The 12,903-nt window shown below is 38.3% G+C and overlaps 1 protein-coding gene across 3 annotated transcripts in view; it reads left to right on the top strand.

The window, feature by feature from the left end:
• CHD7 (chromodomain helicase DNA binding protein 7) overlaps nt 1-12,471 on the top strand; it is a 222,973-nt gene extending 210,502 nt beyond the window's left edge. For 2 of the 3 annotated variants that reach the window (XM_074987153.1, XM_074987152.1), the window contains 12 exons: nt 468-540; nt 764-821; nt 1,584-1,812; nt 1,913-2,121; nt 2,305-2,982; nt 3,752-3,912; nt 5,484-5,711; nt 5,971-6,414; nt 7,770-7,991; nt 8,439-8,579; nt 9,586-9,690; nt 10,574-12,471. In XM_074987153.1, the coding sequence (XP_074843254.1) occupies nt 468-540; nt 764-821; nt 1,584-1,812; nt 1,913-2,121; nt 2,305-2,982; nt 3,752-3,912; nt 5,484-5,711; nt 5,971-6,414; nt 7,770-7,991; nt 8,439-8,579; nt 9,586-9,690; nt 10,574-11,518 (3,493 nt within the window). In that variant the 3' untranslated portion in view covers nt 11,519-12,471. The remainder of the gene's footprint in view (nt 1-467; nt 541-763; nt 822-1,583; nt 1,813-1,912; nt 2,122-2,304; nt 2,983-3,751; nt 3,913-5,483; nt 5,712-5,970; nt 6,415-7,769; nt 7,992-8,438; nt 8,580-9,585; nt 9,691-10,573) is intronic. The other variant, XM_074987154.1, reaches the window with a different exon arrangement.
• The last annotated feature ends 432 nt before the right edge of the window (nt 12,472-12,903 follow it).

The following is a 12,903-nucleotide window of genomic DNA, read 5'->3' as shown; positions in this document are numbered from 1 at the left end:
CTCTGTGTATCTTGTGTTGTTTGGTGCAAGTGTGTCTGGGAGGGGCCCTTTAAGGGAGCGGCTTGCTGTTGAGTCCACCCTGTGACCCTGTCTGCAGCTGTGCCTGGCACCCTTATTTCGATGTGTGCTACTTTGGCGTGTAGACGTTCCCTCGCAGCGCCTATTTCGATGTGGTGCTGCGCAACGTCGACGTTGCCAGCCCTGGAGGACGTGTAGATGTTGTTCATCGAAATAGCCTATTTCGATGTTGCTACATCGAAATAAGCTACTTCGATGTAGGCTTCACATGTAGACGTAGCCAATAAGTCATTGCAGATGAATGCTTGCTTTTTCTCCACACTTGTTCCTTGATACTTCCATTTTTGCCACTTTCATTTAGACTAATAACATAAATAATATGAGTGGTTTTGGGAAAAACAGCTTGTTCTTTTCTGATAACTGTTTTTATCATTTTAAATTTTTCATAGGGGAGAGTTTGACAGAGAGGATGAGGATCCAGAATATAAACCAACCAGAACTCCTTTCAAGGATGAAATTGATGTAAGAACCTCAACTTAAAAATGCACATGCATAACGTTGACATTCAGTACATACGGATAAATGTTCTTAGAATGATGTTCAATTATAAAAGTTCAAAAGCTGCCTGATTAAAACGCTTTTATGATCATCAAACCTTGCTTTAGAAGTTGGCCCCTTTTCCTCTAAAAGATAAAGCACAATTGAAACCTAAAACTAACAGAACCCTTGTTTTTTCCCCCCGAAGGAATTTGCAAACTCACCTCCAGAAGATAAAGAAGAATCCATAGAGAGCCACACAACAAGTAAGAGTTGGAGAAAGTGAAAAGGGAGCGGCTAAGGCAAACTACCTGTGTAGTCATAGTCCATATTAATGCCAATATTTAAGATACTAGCTTAGTCGTCTTGGACAAATCTGTGTCAAAACTCAAAAAAGCCCAACTTGTCAAAGTCTCTTAGATCTTCTCAGTAATTCTTTGTTACTTGTGAGTAATCCCACTTTATTATATGTCTTGTTCAGTTTCCGATTACACAGTGGGATTTATGGGATGGTAAAACCCTGCATATTTCAGATATGAAAGTCTAACCCTTGATATTTTTCCAGGGGATAATCTTGAAATGATTTAAGATAGCTTGCTCAGTAGTGAGGGAGCTTGCCAAGTGTAAGAGAATAAAAAATAATAAGGTGGCAAATCGTAAACTTAAGTGTTTCCACATAAGGGACTGAATAACTTTAGTATGTGTGTTTAGAGATCTGTTGCATTAACTTGACTCCCTAATGCAAATTTCTTGATGTCATAAAGTCAATAATGGGCAAGCAATATTAGGAATAAGAGGAAGTTGGTTATACATAAATTTGACAAATACTTGAATGATTTTATGAGGTAGGTTTTTTAATTAATCTTATCCATTCTTCCCCTTCAGACAAAAATAGTTATTCCCAGTTGAATTCATTTCACTTCTAGAGTAATGAAATATATTTACACTTACAAAATCAGAAGTCTGTTTATTCATAACTTTGAAATGCTTAATGTTATCCTTATATACACAAATTTTCTGTTTTCCAGGCAAGCACAGTGAAAGCAATGCTGAGTTAGGCCAACTCTACTGGCCCACCACTTCAACCCTGACTACCCGTCTACGCCGCCTCATTACTGCCTATCAGCGCAGCTATAAAAGGCAACAAATGAGGCAAGAGGCACTAATGAAGACTGACCGACGAAGACGTCGGCCTAGGGAGGAAGTGAGAGCACTAGAAGCAGAACGAGAAGCGATAATAACTGAAAAACGTCAAAAGTGAGTTTGATTTCTTCTAAGTACCATTTGGCAATATCTCTGAAAACTAAACAGTTATCAGGCCTTGTTCTAAGTATAGGTTTAATTTTTTGCACTCTAGATGGACAAGAAGAGAAGAAGCAGATTTTTATCGTGTAGTGTCTACTTTTGGGGTTATCTTTGACCCTATGAAACAACAATTTGATTGGAACCAGTTCAGAGCTTTTGCTAGGCTTGATAAGAAGTCTGATGAGAGTTTGGAGAAGTACTTTACTTGTTTTGTGACCATGTGCAGGCGGGTATGCCGGATGCCAGCAAAACCAGATGAAGGTAAGTTTACTAGCAATAAAAAAATCTACATGAATGGCTGTTGAAATTTAAAACACCAATCCTGTTGCAACATGATTAGATAACAAAAAACATGGTAATAGAAGAATTACATTTTAAATTTATTTTAAAAACCAACTCATATATTCAATCAGGTTAAACAATGAAAATCCAATTTCATTACAGAACCTCCAGATCTTGCCACCATGATTGAACCAATCACAGAGGAGCGTGCTTCGAGAACTTTATATCGCATAGAACTGTTACGGAAAATTCGTGAGCAGGTTCTCCATCACCCTCAGTTGGGGGAGAGGCTAAAATTGTGCCAGCCAAGCTTGGATCTGCCAGAGTGGTGGGAGTGTGGTAAACACGACAAAGACTTACTGATTGGTGCTGCTAAACATGGAGTCAGTAGGACAGATTATCACATTCTGAATGACCCTGAACTCTCTTTTCTTGATGCCCACAGAAATTTTGCTCAAAACAGAGGTGCAGGTAATGCAGGTAGTATGTCTTCATTAAACCCACTGGGTCCTGGCTGCAGTCAAACACCCCCTATTGTCCCATCCACACCAGTACAAGATGACAAGGCTGCAGAACAAGTTGAGTCTAAAGTTGAGGGGTCTGAAAATGCGGCAGCCAAAGAAAAGTCTGATATGAAAGAGGAGACAGATATTGCAGAAAAGGTCATTAAGCAGGAATGTGATGCTGAGGCTGAGCCTGGACCTATTAAATGTGAAAGGAAAGCAATAGAACTGAATACAGATGTAGATCCAAAATCTATTTCTGAAAAAGGTTCAGAAGAGGATGAAGAGGAGAAACTTGATGATGATGACAAATCAGAAGAGTCTTCCCAACTGGAAGGTAATGTATACAGAAGTGATTTGACTAACATAGAACAGCTGTGATGCTAATTTTTCAATTTGTGCCAGCTGATAGTTGGCATCCAAAGTAAGCCATTCAGGCAACTGAGGACTGTGAAGATGCACCCATTCTCAAGCCATGTGTTCTGTGTGAGTATCTTGGATGGGGTGGCATACAGCACGTACAAGCAGTTACAACAGCTTTATTTTACTGTGGGAATTCCTCCACAGCAGGTTAATATCAAGATAGTTAATTTTGTCAATAAAATAGGCCCTACAGAAAAGCTGTAGAGGATCTGTCCCAACACATTCCTCCATGTGTCAAAATTACAAGCGTTATTGTACCTCAGGATTACCAGTCTTAAGTGGTTTTTTTACTCTTTATTTCCTGTTTTAAAATCTTTCAGGAGAGACCTCAAACCCTTCTCTTAATGGGTTAATAAAATAATACACTAAATTCCACTTTTTCCTGAAATGCCAGTAGTCTGACCACTGCAAGTTTTCAGTCAGACATTTACAGCAAAAGAATTTAAGCTGATGATCTTCTGTAGTAGTCTATGGAATGCTTCTCTGTGAAAAGAGTAGCTTTTATTGCAAATGTTACTCATCTGTGAAACTGCAGTGTGACTAATCTTCATTAAAAATACAATTTTGGATGTTTTAAAAAGGAGGTTCCTTTCTTCTGTAATATTTATTTCTGATATTCCAAAATTTTGAGTTAGAATGACTGGTCTGTTGATGGCTAATGCCCAATGATTGTTATTTCTCAGCAGGAACAGTTTCTCAGGGTAAGAATTTCGATGAAGAAAGCAACGCATCTATGAGCACTGCAAGGGATGAAACTCGTGATGGATTCTACTTGGAAGATGGAGATCCTTCAGTTGCTCAGTTGCTTCATGAGAGAACATTTGCCTTTTCTTTCTGGCCTAAGGTTGGTTCATGACTGAGTGAATGTGGAGGACTTCCTACTTTATTTCAGTAATCATCTTTCACTTTTGCCAAGTATATGTTTCTTAAATGTTCAAAACTCATTTTATTAATGGTCTGATAGAGCCCTTGGAAGTTTACGTAATAAGGTTGTAAATTTTCGTTTTTGAGAGTAGGCAGAGAAATCCATAGGAATTGCATTGTGTGGTACAGACATATTGCTGAAATGCGTAATTTTTCTTGCAATCCATATATTACGTCAACAGAATCACACTTTTGTTCATAGAAACAAATTTATCTTGATTTATGGGTTTTGTCTGCTGAGGTGTCTACAGTGTCAAGTGCAGAGATTTGGAAGATCACCATTTATGTTAGGGTGCTGAGGAGATCATAGAGAGAGCATACTAATGACCTACTTGATGCAAGCCATTATCTAATGTTGACAAATGTGATTGTGTTGAGATTTCCTGTAAATGTAAGCAGCAGCAAGTTTTATCTTGTAGTTTATTTTTGTAATAGGGCAGAAAAGTATTTAGTAGGAAACTTCTATAAAATTGATTTTTTTTTTCCCTCTATAATAAATCCCTTTAAATTTGTTTCCTGGTCTTGCAAGGAGGGTAGGGAGAGAAATAAAATAGTAATAGTCTTAAGCTTACTAATCACCATAACAGAGCCATCTGGTTTAGGGGGAGAAAAACCTTGCTCTAATAGGCTTATTCCTGGGGAAAGCAAGCAGTCTGCTGCAGCTGCTGAGGTTTTCTAGTGGCTTTTGCACAGTTTTGCCATTCAGGAAGCTAAAGGACAATCCTATTCCCTAATCAGCAGTATTTCCCACACATGTATTTTGATAAAGTGTTTTTTAGTGTATTTCAAGCTAGCTAGAGGACAAAAATCATTGACTACTGATCCAGGAAAATGAAGTGGGGGTCCTTCTTTCTCTTTCCTTAATTTTAGGAAATATTAAAAATGCTAAAATGAGCTATTGATAGGCGCAGAAAAAAAGGAGTTTAAAGGCTGATAGTAAACAAATACTTTAAATCTGTAAATTCTGTCCACATAAATTAAACTGTAATTATAATTTTTTTTATTTTAATATACACGCTTCAATGAAATTTCAAGTGATAACGGGTGTGGAATGAAAATTGACATTCATTAGACGTCCCTAGGTTGGTCCCAGTTTCATAATGTTGAACTTTATTAATAGTGACGCTAATGAGGAACCACTTCCTGGGACAGAATTGCAGAATCCAGCCTGTGAATTTGTAATACCATAGCTTGAAGATACTGATTGCAAGTGTTTTAATTCTCCTGTTCTCGTGATTTTGGGGAACAACTGAAGTTTAGAAATATGTAAACAATAGTGAGTGCCTTGTAAAATTGTCAGCTACTTTAATATTTCTATTTCGAAAATGAGTTTTCCCAGCACATCTTAATTTTTAAATAATGGAAAGTAACTTTGTGCTTGTATTTTGTAAAATATTGCAAGCTATTAAACTGTGCAGTTGTGCTCGGTCTGACTGAGATTAAATGGCTTCCTTCACACCAGAGGTTCATTATGTACTTTCCTTTATGCAGGACCGAGTAATGATCAACCGATTAGACAACATCTGTGAAGCAGTGCTAAAGGGGAAGTGGCCAGTAAATAGGCGACAGATGTTTGATTTCCAGGGGCTCATACCTGGGTATACTCCAACAGCTGTGGACAGCCCTCTACAGAAAAGAAGTTTCGCAGAGCTCTCCATGGTTGGTCAAGCCAGCATGAGTGCCAGTGAAGATATCACATCTTCTCCTCAGTTATCAAAGGCAAGTTGGATATTTCTGGCTACAGTACAGAAAAAGGAACCTCGTTTTGCATGTGAAGTAATTGGGGCGGGGCGGGGGGAGGAGATGAAAAGAAAAATACACTTCTTTAAACTGATTTGTTGATTAAAATGAGCCCTTTCTGTCTTTTAAAATGTGTGTGCAATCTTTCTGTCTTACGGTCAAGGGGAACATCAGGTATTTTTTCTAAAGGTCAGTACAGCTTTGTTAGTAATTAGAAACGCTCATCTTTTTTTATTAGGAAGATGCACTCAATTTGTCAGTTCCTCGTCAGCGAAGGAGGAGACGGAGAAAGATTGAAATTGAAGCTGAGAGAGCTGCCAAGAGGAGAAATCTTATGGAAATGGTTGCTCAGTTACGAGAGTCTCAGGTGGTTTCAGAAAATGGACAAGAAAAAATTGTAGATTTATCAAAGGCCTCGCGAGAGGCAACAAGTTCTACCTCAAATTTTTCATCTGTTACTTCTAAGTTTATTTTACCTAATGTCTCCACACCTGTGTCTGATGCCTTTAAAACTCAAATGGAACTGCTGCAAGCAGGTCTTTCACGCACACCCACAAGGCATCTACTAAATGGCTCTTTAATGGATGGAGAACCGCCCATGAAGAGGAGGAGAGGAAGGAGGAAAAATGTAGAAGGGCTCGATCTATTGTTTATGAGCAACAAACGGACATCGCTGACTGTTGTAAGAGAGCAATGTCTTATTCTGTTTGTTCCTTTCTATTATGCTAAGAATCTGAATTTAAAGTGCTAGTGTAGTTTAAGCGATTGTGTAAAAAATTGCTATTTTTACTAAGTCGGTGAGCTCCTTGTTAATACTTAAAGCATTACTTCCTTCAACTATTGACCAAAATGTTAAACATTGCAAATTAAGCACTTTTAATTGTGACAATTAACATCTTTATTATCTGTAATACACAGCTCTTAAATAGTAACTGCAAACCCCACTTTTCACAAAAATCTTACAGGTGCACTATCAAAATGGCATTCCGGTTTCAGTTTTACCAAATGGTAGTCATATAGAATGCTAGGACTGGAAGGGACCTTGAGAGGTCATTGAGTCCAGCCCCTTCCCTCATGGCAGGACCAAGTACTGTCTGGACCATCCCTGATAGACATTTGTCTATCATGTTCTTAAATATCTCCGGAGGTGGAGATTCCACAATCTCCCTAGGCAATTTATTCCAGTGTTTGACCACCCTGACAGTTAGGAACTTTTTCCTAATGTCCAACCTAAACCTCCCTTGCTGCAGTTTTAAGCCCGTTTCTTCTTGTTCGATCCTCAGAGGCCAAGAATAACAGGTTTTCTCCCTCTTCTTTATGACACCCTTCTAGATACTTGAAAACTGCTATCATGTCCCACCTTAATCTTCTTTTTTCCAAACTAAACAAGCCCCATTCTTTCAGCCTTTCTTCATAGGTCATGTTCTATAGAGCTTTGATCATTCTTGTTGCTCTTTGCTGGACCCTTTCCAATTTCTCCACATCTTTCTTGAAATACGGTGCCCAGAACTGGACACAATACTCCAACTGAGGCCTAACTAGCAGAGAGTAGAGTGGAAGAATGACTTTTCGGGTCTTGTTCACAACACACCTGTTCATGGCTCCCAGAATCATGTTTGCTTTTTTTTGCAACAGCATCACACTGTTGATTCATATTTAACTTGTGGTCCACTATAACCCCTAGATCCCTTTCTGCCATACTCCTTCCTAGACAGTTGCTTCCCATTCTGTATATGTGAAACTGATTGTTCCTTCCTAAGCAGTGAAAAGAGGAAAGATCAGGGATTCTGCACAGAGAACAGCTATAAAGTACTCTCAGAACTGGCCTTTTGGGCTATAACACGTACTTGTAAAGTAATCACTGAACTTGCCAAGTACATATAATGTAACAATAATTCGCTATATGGTGAGATTTATTCAAACCACTTTTAACAGTCTAGGGAGATTCCCAAATAGAGGCAAATTCTGAATGTAGCTAATTATTTTGGGAAATCGCTTCTCCCAGGTAATATTCATAACAGCATCAATATTTTGCAGGAGGATGCAGAAGTGACCAAAGCATTTGAAGATGATATGGAGACTGCACCAGCAAGAAACATTCCATCTCCTGGACAACTGGACCCAGACAGTCGGATCCCTGTAATTAACTTAGAAGATGGGACCAGGCTGGTGGGAGAGGATGCTCCTAAAAACAAGGATTTAATTGAATGGCTAAAATCGCATCCTACCTATACTATTGATATGCCAAGTTATGTACCAGTAAGTAGATGTTACATATAAAACTCTGACTTATATCAAAATAAGTGTGCCTTAAGGTGCAAAGAAATTTAAACCTATTTTTTGAGATTGTGAAGACCAGTTGTACTCATTTAGTGTCTGATCCTACCTCTTATTGAAATCAATTGTAATTTTCTCCTAGACGTCAATGGAAATAGGATCCTTAGGATACCAGAATATTATTTTAACTTCATTTTTATTTTAACGTTTAACAGTGATGCGTGTATTGGAAAACATACAACAAATTGTGCAGAATGTTTCTCTCAGGCAAAACAAAGGGAAGGCTTTTGAGAAAATCTTAAAGCAATGAATTTAGCTAAATACAGTCTTAAAAACTTTTGTTGCATTGGGTTGAGTGAAGGTTTATTTCTTATGACCAGAAAATGGAAAAACTTAAAGCAATACATTTCATATTTTTTTTCCTTTTAGAAGAGTGCAGATGTGCTGTTTTCCCCATTTCAGAAGCCGAAGCAAAAAAGACACAGGTGTCGAAACCCTAATAAATTGGATATAAATACCTTGACAGGAGAAGAGAGGGTACCTGTTGTAAATAAACGAAATGGAAAGAAGGTAAAGCTTAAACATGTCCTCTCATCTGCTAGACCTGTTTCAGAGCATCTCTGGCACTCAGGAAGCAAGTCTCTTATGCCAAAATGATTTAAGGTTTAATCCTCAGGGGATAGTTTAGGGAAACCTATATTCCCACTGATTTACATCTCTTTTAGGTAGTGGCTAAAGTGAGTGAATAATTAGTTGAACAATTTGTTTGACTTTTTGTTAAATTCTTAAAAGAAAATAGTTAGCAAACTTTTTATATTAATTCTGCTTGAGTCACTAATGTTAGTGCAAAAATATCTACCATACCCCAATTAGCATTGAAGGGCTTGTCTTTACAGATGGTTAGTGTGCCCTAAGCTAGAACACTGTAAATGCACACCCCAGTTCACTCAGCATGAAGTCTTAGTATGGATAGCCATGACTAAGAGAGTCTGAGGCTGTTTCTACACTCGCTCCCTGCTGTCGGAGGTGGCATGGTAATGAGATACTTCGAAGCAAGCTAGTAAGGCTCCAGCGTGCATATTCAGCACCTTATTAGCATAATGAGGGCTGTGCAAATTTCAAAGTGCAGACTTAGAATTGTAGATTGACAGTGTAGATGTCGGCAGCTTCAAAATAAGCGCCCCACTTCGACATTCCCTTACTCCCACCTAGTTTTGTGAGAGTAAAGGAATGTTGACCTGGGGCACGTGTTTTGAAACTGTTCTCATTTACACTGTCAACCTGCAATTCAAAGTTTGCACTTCAAAATTCGTGCGGCCACCATTATGCTAATGAGGCTCTGAATACGCACATTAGCATCTCATCAGCTTGCTTCGAATTGATTCATTATCATGCCACCTCTGACAGGAGGAGGCAAGTGTAGAAGCAGCCTGTATGCCTTAGTCACCTCTGAATTGAACTATTACAAGCCAGTATAGCACCGTTTTAAACAATGAAATTAAAGTACTCAATCTACTGCATACGAAATGTGTATATTGTTTCATTCTTTAAAAATATCATTAATGTCTTTAATTAGATGGGTGGAGCTATGGCTCCTCCAATGAAGGACCTGCCAAGGTGGTTGGAAGAAAATCCTGAATTTGCCGTTGCTCCAGATTGGACTGATATTGTTAAGCAGTCTGTAAGTATAATACTCCGTTTGTGTTCCATTCAAAGTTTACTTACAAAAAAGAAATCAAGGCTGTACACATTTTGTTCACATAAACATTGACTGTTAAGTCTTTAGCCTGTAGCTTCCTTTGACCTAAGCAAATACTAGTGGAAGGATGGGGTTATTTGGCATTTGAGATAGTTTGATAGACGTGTGGTATGGAATTGAAGTAGATCATGCACTGGTGGTTGGTTATCTTAGATATTTATTACATATTAAAGTTTTTCCACAGTCATACAACATGAGTAACTGCTAATTACAAATATTGACTATGAATCCAATAATGGTCATATCCGTAAAAAAGAAGTGAATGCTTTAGTTGGAGAATATTAGTCTCAACTCATTTCTAGGAGTTCATTTTTCCATCTTTTAATTTTAAAAGCTCTGTCTGAAGCAAAGGCAAGCAATGCTGCAAATACTCATTTATTCTGTGAAAGCGTAGTATAATGGCCAGCTGATAAACAATAGTTGGGTAGAAATAGAAAAACCATGATCAGCTTGTAATCGTTGTGTTTTCATAGTATTTTAATTGAATTTGGTGAGCATTGTGTGAATTGTGTATTTCACAGGTCTGATTCTGTTCAACATGTTTTGTCCTGTTGTTTTGATTATAGATATAAAATTAGCATTTTTTGCTGTTCACTTAGTTCCATTTCCTATGCTTTCAGCCAGCTCCCAGCATTCATATTAGCCAGCCTCTATTAGTCATGTACCAAATTTGAGGTTTTTTTTTTGGCAAGGGAATTCTTTTGTCACACATGACACACTGAATATCTATGCTGGCACAAACAACAGTTCCTATTTAAAACTGAAAGGCTATGGATAAAAGCTTCTTTTTTGCTGCTTTGTTCAGGGTTTTGTTCCAGAGTCCATGTTTGACCGTCTTCTCACAGGACCGGTTGTGAGAGAAGAAGGAGCAAGCAGAAGAGGAAGAAGGCCAAAAAGTGAAATTGCCAAAGCAGCTGCAGCAGCTGCCGCTGTAGCTTCAACTTCGGGAATCAATCCACTGCTAATGAACAGCCTATTTGCTGGAATGGACCTCACAAGCCTTCAGAACCTACAGAATCTGCAGTCTCTACAGCTTGCAGGTCTCATGGGCTTCCCTCCAGGACTAGCAACAGCTGCGGCTGCTGGAGGTGATTCTAAAAATCCAGCTGCCATGCTGCCTCTGATGTTGCCAGGTATGGCAGGATTGCCCAACATGTTTGGACTGGGTGGATTGCTGAATAACCCGATAACAGCTGCTACTGGAAACACCACTCCTGCTTCCAGTCAAGGAGAAACTGAAGATGGCACTTCAAAAGCAGAAGAGAAGAAAAATGAGAATGAGGAGGAGAACAAAGACTCTGAGAAAAGCACAGATGTTGTTTCTGCTACTGACTCTGCAAATGGATCTGTCAGTGCTGCTACTGCTGCTGCCGCTGCCAGCACCACCAGCAACAACACTGGATTGCCCACAAACCCTCTGGCCTTCAATCCTTTCCTGTTGTCCACCATGGCTCCTGGCCTGTTCTATCCATCTATGTTTCTACCTCCAGGACTGGGGGGATTGACGCTGCCTGGTTTCCCAGGATTAGCTGGACTTCAGAATGCAGTGAGCTCCAATGAAGAAAAGGCTACTGACAAAACAGAAGGGGCTGCCTTTAAAGAAGAGGAGAATTTAGAAGGCAGTGATGCAGAGGAGAGCCTTGATAAAACTGCAGATTCCTCCATTTTAGAAGATGAAATAGCACAGGGTGAAGAATTAGACTCGCTTGATGGGGGGGAGGAAATAGAGAACAATGAAAATGACGAATAACCAGTACCAGTTACAGTTAAAGTGTTTTAAACTTTTGGCAAGTGGTAGTCCTACTGTTTACACTCACAGTTAATGTCCATACTTAGTTTTTATAAGCTGTTCTGTAACATAGTGTAGCAAAAAAAAGAAAAGAAAAAAAAAAGTTCAAGTCATGTTATACAGATGTGTCAAAAGGTATCTTGGTCATTAAGTATTGTGCAGTGCATTATTTATTATCCCTAGGAGAGATGAAATTTGAGAGGTGATCATGTCTTTTTAAGGAAATTGACATAATGCTCTGCTTTTTTTTTCGTTTGGTACCATTGGTATTATTATAAAAGCAGCAATTTTGTAATCAAGTGGCACTAATAGAAGGAAGTGCTGCTTAAAGGAAGTATGAAGTTATATATTTAATTTTTTAATTTTTATTTTTTATTTTTTTGCTGTGAAGGTCAAGATGAAATTTACCATACATATCATACTTGCACATCATTTTGACTGTATGGGAGTTCATACACTCGCGCATGCACACACCCACACACACACACTTTCTGACAATCTCCATGATAGTGTGAATGTCTCTGTCTTGAGACACAGCAATAATAAGGCAGCTGTTGAATGTGAAGAGTACCTTTTGGAAATTAACCCACTGAGAAGGTTCTTACAGGATAAAACTACAGTTTAATCGTCTCGTGATCTTGTAATGCACTGGTATAAACAAAAAAAAAGAAAGAGAAAAAAAAATCAGGTACCTTTTTTAAATTAAAGGACTTTGTTACTTTAGCCACAAAGCTAAACAGCATTACCTCAACTCTAAACTAGCCTTGAAGTTTACAGACATGACTTTGTAAATGTATTGTTTTCTTTGTTGTGATGTCTTTTTATTTTTTCTTTGGGAACTGCTATCATGTAAGATAAGATGTAAATTGCTGCCAACTGTAGTAATGATGCTTTTAATAAAAGTGACTCATGATATGCAGAGCTGTCATTACAGAATGGAGTGCTTAGAGAAATCACAAATGGTGTGTTTGCACACACTCTTCCTTCTGCTCTCTTATATATAGGTGTTTTGGTTTTTTTATTGTGTTTTTTTGTTTTGTTTTTAGAGTTTCAGGGTATTTGCAGTAGAAGCAAAATACAGCATTGAGGCATTTTTGCAAGATTAATTATTTATAGTTTGTTTAGTCTTCAGGAGACTAACCAGGATAAAATCTTGAATTACCTTCACATTATTTCACTCCTAAGTCACTCTGCAGAACCACACACAAACTGTGTTACTCCCTCCAAAGGACCTGTGGGACTGAGAATACTTTAAAATGTGTTCAGCGTGTGATAATGTGGTACACCAAAGAACAAAAGGGCAAAAGAAAAATGAGGCTTTAATGGACACAATATCTAGGTCATTT

Source organism: Carettochelys insculpta, chromosome 2 (genome assembly GCF_033958435.1).
Source record: "Carettochelys insculpta isolate YL-2023 chromosome 2, ASM3395843v1, whole genome shotgun sequence".
NCBI lineage: Eukaryota > Metazoa > Chordata > Testudines > Carettochelyidae > Carettochelys > Carettochelys insculpta.
Note: the sequence above shows the minus strand (reverse complement) of the source record. Positions and strands in the feature narration are given on the sequence as shown.